Raw genomic sequence first — 17,658 nt, 5'->3', positions numbered from 1 at the left:
TAATATTTCTAAAATTTCTAAATAACAATTCTTAAGATTTATACTGCACAAGAGAAATAATAATAAAAATAAAACAAAATTATAAAGCCAGATTCAAAATCATATTAATTATTTCGTTAAAAAGAAATAAAAGTAAAAAACAAAATTAGAATTGTACTAATTTTCACTTAAAATATAAGAAAACATAAATCAAACTATCACACTATCTACTAAATATGAAGAAATATATCTAAACTAATATTTATATATAATGTATAATTAATGTATAATTATAAATAGTAAATATAAATATAATAAAATAAATATAAATAATAAATGTAATTTATATATTACTACTATTAATATATTGAAAATATATTATTCAATATATTATTTCCAATCCCAAAAAGAAATCCATCAACATATATATTAATACTCAACAAAATCAGAACGCAACCACTCAAAGCAAAAAAAGACTCACAAAATGGATAATAATAGAGAATACATTTAATATTATAACAAGAATATCTCGTATCAAACCATTATAATATATACCAAATATATACCAAGCGCTATTTCTCCTTCAAAATGGAATTAAAAAAAAGATAAAACACTGTCACATACATGAAAAGAACATTCAAAAAGAAATCATAGCAAGCTTAATTTAAAATTTGTTGAGTCAATAAAGATTATTTTGGATTCTGAAAAATTTCAAAGGTAATCAACAATAACTTTAGAAATTATTAAGATTTTCCATTCTTCCTGTTTTATTTTATTCATTATTATCAAATTTATATATTAATTTTTAAGAATTTTATGAATTAATGAATTATTAGGTTAATGAATTTTCTAAAAGATTCCAATAATAGAGAATGTACTTAATATTCAACAGGACCAGAATACCTCGTTGTACCAAACTTTTCTACATTCAAATATACACCACCATCGTTCTTCCGCCAAAGGGAGAGAGGGAAAAAAAAAAGAAAAAAGAAAAAAAATGAAACACCGTCAAGACACAACGCGTATACGTGAAAAGTTGTTCTGAAAAGGGCATTCAATGGCGAATCGTAGCAAGGTACGAAGTGCATTAAACACAAAAGGTGTGGTATAGAATCGGAGCACGGCCGCACAATCGAAAGAAAAGATTCGCCAGTGGCGAGCGTTGGCGTGAAATAGTGACGTCGATGGACGTTGCGTGGGGCTCTGGCGGAGCACGTGCTTCCGGTTTACGGCTCACCCAGTTACACGGTTTATGGTGGAGGATTTATGGGCTGGGTTCACGGGAGCGTTGCCTTCCAGAAAACCAGGCTTCACCTTCCACCGACCCCTTTCCCCTTTTTTTTCTTTTCATTTTCTTCAGTTTCTCGTTTTCTTCTTCTCCTTCTCCTCCTCCTCCTCCTCCTCTCTTTTCCCTCTTTTGATCTGGAGCCGACAGACACGCGATGGATATTCTCGAACGACTTCGATCAGAACGACTCCACCCTCACTTTCGAATCGGTTCGTAAATTCTTGTAAGGACAGCAGCTTTGGAATCGATACTATTTTTTTACGACTTTTGCACCTTGTTCGAGATATTCATATGATTCTTTTTGGGATTGATGATGATGATGTACAGTACATGTGAATATTAAAATGGTTATAGGAAATGCAATAAATTTGAGAGGTTGTAAAATCTTATGATGTTCGATTTTGTTATTTAAATGTAATAAATGAGAATTTATGGTTGCATTTTTTGTGAAAATTAATTTGTAATATTATAATGAAAGAAAAATTAACTATCGAATTGAGTTTTAGAAGATCTATTTTCATTTGATTGAATGATGATTGAATAAAAATAAAAAGAAATAAAAGAAACGGAACAAACGAAACTTAAACGCAAGAAACGAATATAATTTGAGAAAATAAAATGAGATAGTAATTGTATTGCCTCTTCTATTGTAAATATCTCGTAACGAATTTCTTGAATTTAATAAAAAATTAGCGATATATTGAAATGTGATAAAACTAATTTTGACAATGAGTAACATTTTATGATATAATCAATCTATTAACATTATTAATAATGATTTTAAAAAATTGTAAACCAAAGAAAATTTTTTATCGTATAGGAGCATAAATAGCATAATCATTTTTATTTCGTCCATAAGATTAGGTAATATTGTTCGAGAAAATTCGATAATCCTAGAGAATAAACATTATATGTATTCGAAACGAGAAATAATATCAAAGATGGAAATTTTTATCCTTGCTTTATTTAAATAATATGAAAATAAATGAAATATATCATGGAACGATTATAATTTCAAAAGATTCCAATTTTTGATAAAAACTTAGAACTAAATCCTTATGAGGATGAAATATCACGCCTCGAAGAATCAATAATTAAAGATCTTGAATTTTTAATACTTTTTGAATGAAATAAATATTTTAGAAAATGTTTTATTTGAAAATAATTTTAAAGATAAATTATTCTAGAATAATTTGGAAATAAATCAAATTATTTATAAAATATATTATATACGTAACTGAAATATTAATAAAAATCTCCATATTAAATCTTAAAAATTTCTTAGAGATTAAAGTATCTTAATTTATTTCAATAATGAAATATTTCTCCATTTATTTTTTAAATATTAAATAAATAATTATAGATTCATATTAAATATTCGAAGAAATTGTTTTTTCTTTAACGTAAAATGTTTACCTAAAGAAAAAATAATTTTCAAATAGCAAAAAAGAAAAGATTTTTTTCATTCTACAACATTTTTAACGACTACCAAAACAAATTCGTCCCTACCAAGACATAAAATCTAAAAATTTTCACCTTACCAACACGTGTCCCATAAACATAACTTAGACTAGGCGCCAAGATTTTCCCTTAGCTTCCATTAATCCATTAAGAACCAATGCATAAAAATTGTCTAAACATAACATTACTGAAATAAACATAGATACAATAAATATGTATAATAATGTTATAAACGCATTATCTTATAAAGATACAAAATTTTTAACATTAATATTTATTACATAAATTACATAAATTACATAATTAAATAATTACATAAATTATTACATATATAAAAAAATTCCATTTTAAAAAAAGAATAGCTTTTTTGCATATTTAAATTATATGCAACTTAATAAATAAACTTTAACCAATATTTTGTATTGATTTTAATCTTCAGAATCAATCATTCTAAGATTCATAAATATATCAACACTCAATATATAAAATGTAGTATATAATCTTTGATCATAATATCAAAAAATATAATTCAATAATATAAATTAATAACAAAAAATTATTTCAGAAACTTGTCAACTTCAAAAATTATTAATGGATCAAAATAAGTGAATAAAAATTAAAAATGGATATAAATAACCCTCCAAAATAACCCTCACAAACAACGTGATAGAGAAAGATATGCACACATTGTATTTTTACATAATATTAATATTACGCTATTTTATACTGGAATACAAAACGAAAAAAAAGATGAAAATCAATTTAAAAACTAAGGGCCCCACATTCAAGCGTTTAAATACCTACATTAAACCCGAAAGATCGATTCAAAAACACAGGTTACTTTCCACTCCACCTAGCCACAATTAGCCAAAGCTTTTTACTACCTGCTCTCCAATTAACGAAACAATGAAGCTAATGCCGTTTCCTTGTAAAACGACCACTTCGTGATAACCGATGCGCCCGTGAATTCGAAAAATCAACGGAGGAGAGAGGGGAGGGGGAGGAAAGAAAAAGGTGAAATCGCATTTTCGTTATGCTCTCCGCCCATAAAATTGTCTTTCACGCGATTGAAACACCATTTGTTTCAATTGGGAGGGAGGGAGGGAGCGAGATCCGTGATTTACGCGTGGGCGTTTTCTGGCCAAGGGAAACACTCTTTCTCCCTCCTCCTCTCCCCCTTCCCCCAATGAAAACCACGAAACGCTCGAGGGGGATGAACGCGCGGTTTCAAGACAAGGCATATTTCGAGGCTGGACAAATTGAATGGAATAGCTTGAACCTGTTCCACGGAGGGGACCACCCGTAATTATCGTGACGTAGGTCAGGATTTTGATGCCGTCCGGCAAGGTAGTAATTTGAAGGTCGACGCCGACACTCTCTCTCTCTCTTTCTATCTCTCGCCTCTCTTCTCCGGCTATTTTATTAGTTGGGCGTCTTCGAATTAATTTTTGGAAACTGGTATTTTCGCGGTTGTGGTGCGTTAAGGGAGATTTTTTTGTTATTGATTGGAAACTGATTTTTTGAGAGGGAGGGGGGAGAAACATTTTTCTTTCTATGGAAAATGTGGATTAAGAATTTGATTTTTTTCTCTTGTTCCTTTTTTTTTTTTTTTGATGAGAGAAGGTTTTTTTTGAAATGAGAGAAATAACACAATGTTTATTGTGTTATTCGAGTGTAATTAATAAAATAAATATTTGTTGATTAATTATTCATGTATTGAATTATTTCAAAATATATTTTTTTTTCATCCGTTTTTGAAAAAATTCTTCCATATTTTTTCAATATAATTTCATTGTTTACAAATTGGAATATAGAAAAAGAAAATCTTCTGGCGTTACTAATAATAACAAGAAAAATTGAATCCAGAAATCTATAAAATAAAGTGTCTCGTCTATTATTAATTTAAACCGAATTTCTCAGAATACAATTGTAAAATGAACAAAATATTATTAAAATCTTCAAACAATTAAAATGAATCTACCGAATTATAGAAATTAATCGTGACAATATTTTTTATGAAATATTAACTTCTAACTGAATTCAAAAATATAATTTTTTAAAAGATATATGATGCAAACAAATATATGATAACGAAACGAGGAATACAAGAAAACGAATTCTATAAAAAAAAAATCGTATGCAAAATTTCTCCAGACGAAATCGGATGCAAAACATGCTGAAGTAACACCTCGAAGGAAAGAAAAAAATACGGAGGTAACGTGGAAAGGATAGAAAATAGAACGAAAGGAGAAATAAACACGTGATTAACTCGTGGAAAAACGTGTTCGACTCGCTACTTGTTTTCTACACCGCCCCCGCCTATGGAGAACACCGAACTCCAGCCGGGCGATCCTCTGGCCATCGGCCAGACTCACGAGAAACGTGTTCGACGAGGAACCGTTTTCGTTTGTGCCAAATTGAAATACGGTCCTGAAGTAAAACGACTTTGGTAAGTTGGTGCGCGTGCTCTCTGAATGGAAACAAGGTTTAACGCAACACAAATATGATGTCGTAAATTTTTATTAACCGAACGAAGACGTGTCGATCGGTCTTGCATCATCATTTCTGTTTTTTCGAATATGTAAATTATTTTTTATTTTTTAATTTCGTATCCGTAATAATTTTATTTTGTGAATAGCGTGATTAATTAATTTAAGTACAGCGTTGTTTAATTTCTTGAATGTTTAATAAGTTTAATAAGTTCGTAAAGTTTTTTTTTTTATAAATTTTCGTGGACAAATATTTTTAATTTTACGTTTGATTTTTTTTATCGATTTGAATTTTTATTATTTTAATTTAAATCAAAATACTTATAATCGTGGAAGATTTTTAGTAATCTTTTTGCATCGACAATTTTAAAAATATAAATCTGATTATTCTTGAATAATTTTAGAGTAATTTTCGTAATCTTTTTACACAAACAGATTACTACGTAATTTACTACATATTTTCAATTCAACCTGTTCATTACACGATTCTTGGAATTTACCTCTCAACTCTTCAATTGCAATTAAACAATTTACCGACAATCGATAATTATTATAATTACCATTAATTTTTCATGAATTATTATCAAACAACCGATCATCAAAAAAACAGTTCTTGCAATCCTTCTATAATTAATCAATCAAACTCAACTTGACTAATTACTTTAATAGCCAATTCCAAAGTTACATTATGTGTATTGATTATAACAAAATCACTATACAACGATTCCTGTAATCTGTCCCTAGTGTGGAGATTTATTTTTCATCACTAACGATTTCTTTGAGATTTCTTCTACAGGATTGTTTTCTTTCGAACGACCCAACGATGTACCAAAGATACATTTCTTCCAAAGTTAGACCTAAGAAAACACAGTGAATCGAGAAAGAGAGAGAAAAAAAGAGAATTATGAATCCACAGGCGACGATTAATATTCCCTAGACGTCATCCAGAGATGGAGAGGAATCTCTTTCCCCTTTGAATTTTTGGGGAGGAGGAGTTTTCTTTGGATAGTGTCACCTGTTCAACCCTCTTTGGAAGGATGAACAACTGTGTATCTGGTTCTGATTTTTATTTCTATCGGTTCACTTTTTTTTAGTTTCTTTTATTTTTTTTTTTTTTTTTTTTTGTAAGAAAAGTCGTGAGAATATCTCTGGTATATATATTTTTTTAGATTCGAAGGGATGAGGAGGTGGGGAAAAGGGTCGAGTTTCGGAATTTTTGCAGGTCTGTGAGCTTCTTGGATAGTGGCGAAAATCTGGTCGCCAGATTGGGTTCAAATGTGAAAAAGAGAAAGTTTTTTTTCCAAAGCTTTATGATCTTTTGAGAAAATATTTTGAGAAAATTAAAAAGATTTAAGTAAAATATAATGTTGGTGTTGCTGATGTGTTTACAGACAAAGATGGCGACAAAGGAATATCTCTATTTAACTATTCTTTTTCTTCTAACTTAGACATTTGTTTTAATAATTTAATTCAAATTGAAAGATAATTGATATTTGATGATAATATAATCGAACGCAATTTTTAAACTCTCTTAAACAATTAAATAGTACAGACATTGCATTTTACTTTTTTATACTAGCTTTTTATATTTTCTTGTCACATCATGCACGAGTAGAAAGTAAAAAGAATTGGATTCTCTTTCTCTTTCTTCCATCCCTCGAATTAAGAAAATCTCGTGAAAGTATAATCTCAAAAAAGTCACGAAACAAACCCCTCCAGAAAAACCCTAAAACGAATTAAAAAAAAAAAAAAAAGATTCGTCTTAAGGGAGGCGACACCCGTTTAAGGGTGCGATGGAGAAACGCAATAAAGAGTTCTTTATACTTCCTCTGAGGGGCAAACGCATCGCGCTCACGATAGGATAATATGACAGGGACCCAGAGCCACGGTCATCCCTCGAGGAATTCAAATTTACAGGCAGCCAGATCTTAAGCGGACCACCCGAGGGGTTCTCTTAGCATAAATTTCGGGGATGGGCAGGTCCTCTCGCCTCCTCCCTATCTTCTCTCCCCTTCGAGAGATTTGTCGAAGGAAATCGGCTGATTTACGCATGCAACGACATCAAAGCCGACGCACCGTCCCACGTTTAAATATATTCCACCCTTGTGCAACAATTAATGGTGACGATAATTTATCACACGGTGGAAGGGGAATTCGATCTCTGGCTAGCATGCGGACAAATTGAATGCGTTCTGCCTATTCTTTCTATTCGATCCGGTTAAGGATTGATCGTCAAGAGGATAAATCAGTTTTTCTGGGGAATCTTTAGGGGATTCCGGTGATTTTTCTTGTGTAATTGAACGCTGTAACATGATTAAAGATGAACTTTTTTAGGGATCTTTGAGTTTGAGTTAGGTAAAGGTAAATGTAATAGCGAGATTGTGAGATCGTGATCTTAGAAATTTTAATGTTTCGTAAATAAATCTGTTGTTAAACGAAGTAATATAGTTAAAATTATATAATTAAAATTTTTAAGGAAAAAATTGAGATATCGAATATTAAATTTCTAAATTTTCCATTTAAAAACTTTTCAAAATTTTAAACTTTCAAGTTTTAAATAAAGTATTGAATTTGCTCGATTTTTAATTCTTCAAATTTTCAGATTTTTAGACTTTGCTGTAATCCTATCTTATTCTTCACCGCAACCACTATATTTTCGATTTTAGAACATGCGTGGGTGTCGAATCGCAAACGAACCTCGGCCACAGCCCTCACTACTTAATCATTTAAAAATTCTCAAAACGACACGACAAAAGCGACAATAGTCACCTTTGTCACCTTAATTACTCGCACATCGCAGAAAAAAAAATGATACAAATACCATATATAGTCAGTTACAAAAGTATATCCAATGCAAATTCAACAAACAATAAAAAGTTTTGTTTTCTTTTGTGAAACTTTTGAATACATATAAATTCCATTCTTTTTTATTGGAATATCATTCCGAAGGAATGAAATCAATTCTTAAATTTTTAATATTTTTTTCGTTATAATTTTGATATTAAATATTAGATTATGTTTATCTGTTTGTATTTCTTGTCTTTAAATAATAATAATTTTATATAAAACTTATTTAATTGTTTCATGATCTTTCGCCATGTTTGAATATAAATATTTTTTTTTTTTTTTTATAAAATTATTCCTATATAAAAATGTTCGTTATATCTATATTTCTCCGATATTATTATTATTTTCAATACTGTTTTTCAATTCAGTTCGAATTTCAAGAGTTGATTTCGTCTTCACAAAGAAATTTTCCATCGAATCGAAAAAAAATTGCCTCATTTATAATCCATTACGTTCTAAATTCTTCTTACATTATTAAAATGTATATCTCTTAGAACAATAAAATTTGTACAATCTGTATAAAATTTTTTCTCAAAAAATTCTTTTAATGAGTTAGAATTCAAAAGAAATTAGAAATTAACAGTTATAATAAAATAAAAAATTTCGATTTAAAAGCATTTTCTTGTAAGATAATGTATAAAGACTTTTGTACCCGACTGTATGATTCGAAACATCGTCATTCTCGATGCACACGATTCGAAAACGACGTCACACCGTGTTCTCATGAATGAGATGGCCCACGGTGGCTTTAATCTTATCAGATAGCGGAGACGAGAGTGTGTACGCATACACGCGACAGGATCGAATAAATTATCTTATTTACCGGCCAGCTTTGGAGAATTGAACGCTCGATAAAGCGTGAACCGCATAAATAAGCGGTCGAAATATATTTGGTTTCCGTGACGCCATTATCAACTTGTGTGACTCCCCTCGAGGATCCACGTGGGACAGAATTTGAATTTTCGGGCCGATTCCTCGACGGCGCACGAATTCTGTGTTTTTAATTTAGTCTCGCGTGCACGTGTTAATTTACGTATGTAAATTACGTGTATGTTAATTTTTTTCAATGAATTTTGCTCTTTTCTTTTCTTTCTTTCTTTCTTTCTTGGAATATATATATATTGAAAGAGATGATCGAACCGAAAAAGAAAAAGAAAGTGGGAAGATTCATTATTCAGTTTCGAGATTGTGGGATTGAAGATGGTGGATACGTTGGTGTAATGAAAGTAATCGAGTGAGCGGAGAATATTGGAAAATTGGATTGCCTACGTGTTCCTCTTCCTAGTCGCCTATTTGGGATAATAGAGTAAGTCGATTGTTGGGCATTAAGCTTTCACAAATTGGTTCAGAGTGAAGTCAGATAAAGTTTCTAGGGGATTAGATGCGGTGGGATTTAGTTTATGTTTAGAATTAGATGACATGAGTTATCCAGTTTGGATTATTGTTTGAAGATCGTAAAATTTTGTTCTATTTCGATTTTTAACTGGGAATAAAAATACAGATTTTATTTATTAGAAATATCTCTATTTTTCGTACTGAATATCTATTTTTTCTATTCAAATTAATTTGCTATTTTGTATTTATAATATGAAATTTATATGAAATTACGTTAAAATGTTTAGGTTTCATTTTTAAATAAGTTAAAATGATTATGAGAATTCTTTCAATATTTTCTTTTAAAGTAAATTAATATAATGTATTGTAAAAATAATAATATATGAAATTTTATTACATATTATAAATCATTATGAAATTTAAATTTAATTTTTGAGTAAATAGATTACTAAAAGCTATTCCTCAATTTCCTTCAATTTCTCATAATTTCATGAAAATTTATTAAAATTTCTATTTCAAAATTTTAATTCAAAATTTTATATCTATTATATAAAATCTATTTCTATAATAAAATTGTCTTCTAATTCTTTTTTATCTTCACATTTTTCCAAAACACTTAAAATTTTTAATAATTAAAAATCTATATTAATAACTAAAAATCTATATATATCTTCTAAATTATATAATATATATAATAATATGAATCATTAAAGAAATAATAAAATGTAAAACTGTATTTTATATTTTATATTTTAAAGTAAAATCATTAAAAAACATAATCATAAAATATAAATTTTATACTCAAAATTATCTATTCCGTTTTTAAACTAAAAATCACCATTTATAAAATTTCTCTTTATGAAGTATCTATATTTCCAAATTGTGCAAAAGGTATACCTTGTGCACCTGTCTCATAAATTCCAATATAAACTATCATCGAAACAATGGAACATAGAACTTTATTACATGGTTCGCGTCAGCGAATAGTCTATGCTCACAATATAATCCGCTCAAGTATAGTTCATCCAGCGCAATTTGCAATACGTAAGTGTAAATACTTGTTGCAGTGCTGGCAAACGTTGAGTAGACACTGAACGACGTTATGTGTCTTTTCGCCTAACGAGCATGCGCGAACGTGTAACGCGAGTAAATCTGCTTTCGGAATTTAACGCTCGGAAATGGTGGTTTATGCGTTTCCGGGCGTCGTTAATGCGATCTTTACGAACCGCTTGGATGACCGGTCTTTGTAATAAGTCTTGCAAACGAGGCGGATGATTTTTTTAGACCGAAGGCTACGCCTGAATTTTCGAATAATTTCCAATCAGCTTAGAATATTCTCTGACTGATTTATTTGAGTCGTTAAGGGCGCATAATGATGGAGCATGAATTATTGTTGAACATGAAGTGGAGTTATGTGTATGACATAAACAGAGCTGGGGAAAATAGATAAAGGAATAAGTGGTATGAAAGATTTTGCGAATGAAATTCTCTTCTAAATAATATTTCGATTACAATGGAATATAAATATTGTTTGGAAATGAATATTTAATTGAAATATAAAAAAAAAATATTTCAAGTAAATAGTTTTTTAATTTTAATATTATTAAAATATAAATCGTATTATCGTATAATGTAAAATATAAAAAAGTTTAATCTATTTTTGATATTTAAAAAATGAATAATATAATAATAAAATATAATCAATTGAATGAAAAGTAAATATTTTATTTACATTGAATCTGAATGTATAAATAAAACTATATATATATGTAAATAAAATTTATTTGGAATTAAATGAAATAAAATTTTCAATAATATTTGCTTAGAAATATTTTATTTTTAGTACTAGTACTTCTAATAGTTTTTTCGTAATTTTTTAAATATTTTTTATTAAACTTATAAAAAATATAAAATATATACAAATTATTTTTCTATGAATTATAAAAGAATTGAGTATTTTTAACTAATAAAATAATTATGAAACACTTATTGCAATTATATTTCTTAATTGCAATTATATTTTCTTGTAATTTATACTTGCTAATAAATTATTATTGAAAATGAAATGAAGTTATATGTATGAAGTTACATATCTATATATATATGTAGGAATCATTTTCTTTTATTTTGTAAAGAAATATTGAATTATATTTAACTGTATAGTATAAAATAATTATGAATCGTATATCACGATTATTTATGCTGTCAAATCGAGGTTGTTGCTGATTTATGATTTATGATTGAAAGTGAAATTGAATTATATGACATGTAAATATAGAAATCGTATCTCGTTTATCTCATAAGAGATTATTTTTACTGAAATAAAATAAAATTGAAATCAAATAGATTAATCGTATTTACTTAGATTATTTTTAAAAAATCAAGGACAGTCAGTTTTGCGTTTAATTTAATTCAAACTTATCGAAATTGAAAGAGAAAAAGAGAAAGGAAAAAAAAATAATCCTATGATTCTATGATAATACACATCGATTGTAAATTCTTAATACGCAATAATAAATTTTGCGTAATCACGTTACATTGTTATCAAATTTGTAATCAAATTTCATCAATGATTTAAATTCGTCTCTTAAATTTCGAATTTAAATTTGAATGCTTTCAATGATGAAAATCTAAATTTTAAAATTTTGTCTTTCAATAATTTCAATTAAAATTGTTAAATTCAAACGAAACAAATTTATATTTTAAAATCGAATTCTTAATTTTAATTCGTATCACTTAATCTCCAATAATTTCTCCAAAAATTCAAATTTAAATTCTAATTTAAAAATTGAATTTCAAAATTCATCTTCATTAAATCTTTCCAAATCTTCTCCCCACAAATTCTTAATACCCTCTATCACGCTACAATCTTCTAATACCCCATAATTAATTATCCCACCTAATGATGAGAATCCAAATTTCAAAATTTTGTCTCTCAATAATTTGAATTGTACAATTTTCGATAATTTCAATTAAAATTGTTAAATTCAGTTTCAAACGAAACAAATTTATATTTTAAAATCGAATTCTTAATTTTAATTCGTATCACTTAATCTCCAATAATTTCTCCAAGAATTCAAATTTAAATTCTAATTTAAAAATTGAATTTCAAAATTCATCTTCATTAAATCTTTCCAAATCTTCTCCCCACAAATTCTTAATACCCTCTATCACGCTACAACCTCCTAATGCCCCATAATTAATTACCCCTATCTAACTAACAAACTAATGCCCAGAATCGAAAAAACAAGCACCACATACTAACACGATCCGAATCTACATTAAACATCATCACCAAAACACAACAAAAAAAAAAAGAAGAGAGAGAGAGAGAGAAAAACACATAGCGCCTACACACATCGCGAAATCCTTCGAAAACGATCGACAAAAGGGTTCGACCAGCCTGGTTCTTTATAAATAGAGGTGTTTAAAAGTAACCATCGGACCGGTTTACAAGGAACCCCATAAAGTAACATCACGGAATCACGTCTCTTCTCTCGTTTCTTCCTTTTTTTTTTTTTTTTTTTTTTTTTTTTCTATTTCATTTTCGCCAAAGCGGCGCGTGTGGCGAATCGTCATAAATCCGATCGAAAACGGGGAGACGCTTTATGGAGTTGCACTATCGGGTGCAAGAGGCGCGCTCCCGCCCCATAAAGTATAATAGACCTTGGTATTAGCCGGTTTCGGGGCTAGAAAAGGAACACATGGCCGCGTCGAGAGAATTTTCGAACGCCAGAACACGTCCGGTGCGCATCCTTGCACTCGACCCCATAGATCAACCGTGATGCACCGTAACCCACTCGCACTCTCGAGAACCCCTCGCGGGATCTGTTCTTCAGAGGCTCAGATTAGGGTTAAGGGAACGCGTAATAGCTGGATTTCGTTCTGAGGAACGTGTTCAATTTAATTTCTTAAAATAGTGAAATTCGAATTGAATGTTAATGGTGAAATTTTTCGTGAAATTTAATTTTATATTAAATTTAATAAATTAAATGTTAACGATACGATTGCGATATTTAAAGTAAGATTTGATTATTTTTATAAAATTTTTATATTATTGTATTGAAATTTAGATTAGTGTGAAATTTGAGAGGTGGTTGGTTTTTAATTTAATTTTTAAAATAGTGTTTGGAATTAAGGATTGAATATATTGTAATATTGATATCTAAATTGACGCAAGATTTGATGGAATTTTTTATAAAATTTTTATATTATTATATTAAAATATAGATAATATGAAATTTATCGTGAATTTTTTGAATTTAAAATGATATAATTTTTATAATTTGGTTCTTAAACTGATCAATAAAAAATAAGATAAATAAATATCAATAAAATATCAATGAAAAAATATTGTAAAAAATAAAATGAATTCTTAAGAAATTTGAAATCTTGGAGAGATTGACTTTTAATTTTCAATATGATTGTATAATTCTTTTTTGTATTTCGATCGTGTGGTTTTTTTTTTAAGATTAAAATTGAAAATTTTAAGAACTTAATAAAATCTTATTTTTTTGTTACAGAAAATCATCCATGCCGCGCCACTAGATACCCTTGCCTATTGTCGAAGAAGTCGGGATGGCGATTGTAAAATGTCTCATCGTTGGGATACTCCTGATGCTGGAGATCGATCGAACTACCCAAGGACAGCTGGTTCGACTAGGTGAGAACTTATAATCGTGTTGGCTCGTACAGGATTAACCAGTATAACGTGGCACGAGCGGATTTTTCTAATAACTTAATAGATTTTATCTGGGGAGCGTTATATGTACCCTCAGACACGTATTTTATTTTTGTTCTTATTATTCTTTTATTCTTATTCTACACATATATTTATAAGAAAATGATATATATAAATAACAGTATCATAAATTGTATTACAAATAAAATGACAAACCAAAGCACAATAATACGATATGCACAATGAAGAAAAAAAAAGAATAATTTTATAAAATGATGTAAAATGTGATGTAAAGAAATTTAATTGAATCCATTGTTGAAATAGTTTAATTTTTAATTATAAATTGTGGCCTAGTTATATTTATCAATGATTTATCAATGATCAAAAGCAACAATTTTGTTAATTTTCTTAGAGAAATTTTTAATCCAGATATATAAATTCCTTTATTTATTTCAAAGCAAAATTAATAAAGATATTAAAAATTCTTTGCAGTAAACTTGAGGAAGAAACAATAAAACTTTTCATTTATATTTTCAACATTTATTTATTTCAATTTAACTTAAAAGAAGAAACACAATAGCTTCTTAATATTTCATTAATATTTCCATCTTGCATCAAAACCTAAAAACAAACTCTAAAAAAAAACATTACATACTTATCCATTTAAAAATACATTTGTACAAATTAAATTATGTAAAGTATAAATCATAACTTTTTTTGACAACATTCACAATATTAATTTACAATCATCGTAAAGGTGAATCTCGAGAAACGTTGAAAACACTACCCTAAAGGTAATATAACCAAGAACTACGTTCTTTGTATGGTACAACGACCTCGAGAAGAATGTCTATTTCGAGAAGAGGCCCATAAAGGAAGGAAAAGGCGCTAAAAGCGAGTTCATGAAGTGAAAAATTGGTAGAATCGCGTGGATAGCGATCGTCGTCGCGATTCCACGCAGGATGAAAGCGAAAAATGCTAAAAATACACGGAAACGACACGGTGCGATTAAGTATAGCGGTCGAACGTTCGTTCTTCTCCCCCACCCCCTTCTCCGCTTCGACTATTTTTTTCCATTCCACCTCTCGCGTATATGAAATATGTAAAAATGTCCAAAAATGTGTAAAAAGGCTTGGAAACAAATTTCTCAATGCTTACTTCGTGCACAGTTTGAATTTGTAAGGGAAAGCTCGTGAAGAGGGGATATTTTCGTCCGAGTGGAGAAAGAAAAATGATTACAGGGATGGGGAAAAAAGAAATTCGAGGATGAAATGAAAAATGTAAAAGAGAGGAAAAAAATGAGTGGAAGGTCGAAGGAAGAAGTCGAAAAAAATGACGAGTCTTGATCGTAAGAAAGTATGTATATATCGTACCTCGCGAGAGGAAGGAATATTTTTAATTTTGTTCCTTTGGTTAGGAGAGATGGAATAAAAAAGCTAAATTTTAGATTCATAAAATTTTGTAACTCTTAGAATCCAAAATGTTTATTGTTATTATTTTCTTTTATAAAAAGTATTGCTTCGTTAAGAATTTTTAAGAAATTTTAGTAAATTTTGAAATTTTTTTCAAATTCAAAATCGTAATCGATCAATAGTAATTATTTTTATTATTCCTTGGTAAAGTAAAAATATAAGAGAATAGTTGAAAAATGTAAAAATTCCGAGAAAAAATGAAATTCTTGCTTTCTTGATTCCACTCTGAGATATTTTTATGAATTATGAAGTGAAGTGAGGGATTTTGAGGTTAGGAAAATAAATATGTGTCTTAAATTTTGAATTTTTCTTCGATGAAAAAGTATTTATGTTTACACGAGTAAATTATTAATGAATTTTAATATTTAAAATCAAATGCTACTTTTTTTTATGAAAACATATAAGTTCCTGAATTTAAATTAAATATCTAAATTTTTATATTTGAATATTTGGTTGTAATTTTCAAGTTTATTTGTAGAAATATTCAAGTCTTTATCTTTTAACATTAGTTTTCCCGAAAGAAAAAATACATTTTCTATTTTTTCATTACTTTCTTATATTCGAAATTTTGATAAAAATATTTTAAAAATCAAAAAAAAGTCTTCTTCTGTTAAAAATTCACTTCTAAAGAAAGGAATCGATAAAAGAGCAGAAGAAAAAACAGTCATTATTGCAAGCGCTTCTTTCAACAATTCCTCTTCGCCTGCTCGTTTCTTCATCATCGAGCTTTTTCTCGATCGTTGAAAGACAACGGGAACTCGCACGTGGTGGAATTTTGAGAAATCAACTCGTCGAAACGAAACCCATAAGCGAGTCTTTGTTCGTTCGTGTCATACTTTGGCCTTTTTCCAATCACGTACTATATAATTTCTTAATCCAGTTCGAGAATCAATGTTCGTGCAACTATTCCTTGAGATTATAATTCTTTTCTTTTTTTTTTTTTTAATTCAACGAACTCTCTTTGTCTTTCTCTCTTTAATTGGAATTTTGTTTATTTTATTTATTGAAAGAATTTATATAATTTTTATATAATTTTATACCTAGAATAATTTTTATACCTAGAATCAGTGCATAAAATGAACATATCTTAAAAAATATAAACTATATAGTATAGATCAGATAAAAAAGAATTTTTAATCTGGTATAAAAAAGTTATTTAAATATTCAAAAAAGAATAAAAGAAAAAAAAAGTTTTACAAAAATATAACTTTTTATAAAAATTTATTTGATAAATAATTTGAATATGCTTGAACATGTTAAAAATTATTTTTGATTAATGAGCAAAGCTTTTTATTCCTCTGTCAGACAGTTTTATTAATTTTACTTTAATTTGACATGTTTCTTTTGTGAATTCGAATTTCCTTTTTGGAAATAACTGTATTGTGTAAGAAGGTTGAAAATCGAAATGATTGTGAAGTTTTAGAGAGTCAGATTAGTGTGACGGCTAGACAGACGATTCATGAGCGAATCGAGTATTTTTAAAACGTGTACAAAGGGGATAGAAGGCAGACAAAAATAAAAGAGAATGTCTTTTTTGGATGGAATTAGATGGTAAAAAATTCCATTTATTAGATATGATAAAAAATATCTTATGATATGTAAAATTTCCTATTATTATTGTCAGATCTTTCTTTGTGATAATATTTTTCAAGTATAATTACTATAGATTTTTCCAAAATTTCTTAAAAATTAATTTTGAAGAGCTCCAAAAATCTAAGTTACAAATACTTTTGAATAAAACAATGCTATAATAAAGAATAGAAATATAATAAATTTAGGTTATTTTACTTAGTCTTTTCTTTTAAATTATAATTTTTAATAGAAAGTTAATATAAAGCAATAATATACAAAATTTAATTTATCTTCAGAATTATAAATTTAAAATTAAGAACATATTTACACATAATAATCTGAATGATTTAATCATTTTGATTACGATTGTTTCAAAACCAAAAACATTTTCAAAAAAAATGGACTATAAATAACATTTCTATAAATCGATTCATGGTCGAGTAGATATATATAAATCACGATTTCTTATTAAATTTGGATTAAAGCGAGCTTTGATTAAAATATAAAATTAATTCTGATGATCTTATCTTAATC

General features: G+C 28.3%; 1 protein-coding gene across 3 annotated transcripts in view; it reads left to right on the top strand.

Moving 5' to 3' along the window:
• LOC122713830 (fibroblast growth factor receptor homolog 1-like) overlaps positions 1 to 17,658 on the top strand; it is a 99,747-nt gene that overhangs the window by 50,438 nt on the left and 31,651 nt on the right. For all 3 annotated transcript variants that reach the window (XM_043934622.1, XM_043934624.1, XM_043934623.1), the window contains exon 2: positions 13,923 to 14,062. In XM_043934622.1, the coding sequence (XP_043790557.1) occupies positions 13,978 to 14,062 (85 nt within the window). In that variant the 5' untranslated portion in view covers positions 13,923 to 13,977. The remainder of the gene's footprint in view (positions 1 to 13,922; positions 14,063 to 17,658) is intronic.

The sequence above is a fragment of the Apis laboriosa genome, unplaced genomic scaffold, assembly GCF_014066325.1.
Source record: "Apis laboriosa isolate Shangri-la unplaced genomic scaffold, ASM1406632v1 scaffold26_cov146, whole genome shotgun sequence".
Taxonomy (NCBI): domain Eukaryota; kingdom Metazoa; phylum Arthropoda; class Insecta; order Hymenoptera; family Apidae; genus Apis; species Apis laboriosa.
Note: the sequence above shows the minus strand (reverse complement) of the source record. Positions and strands in the feature narration are given on the sequence as shown.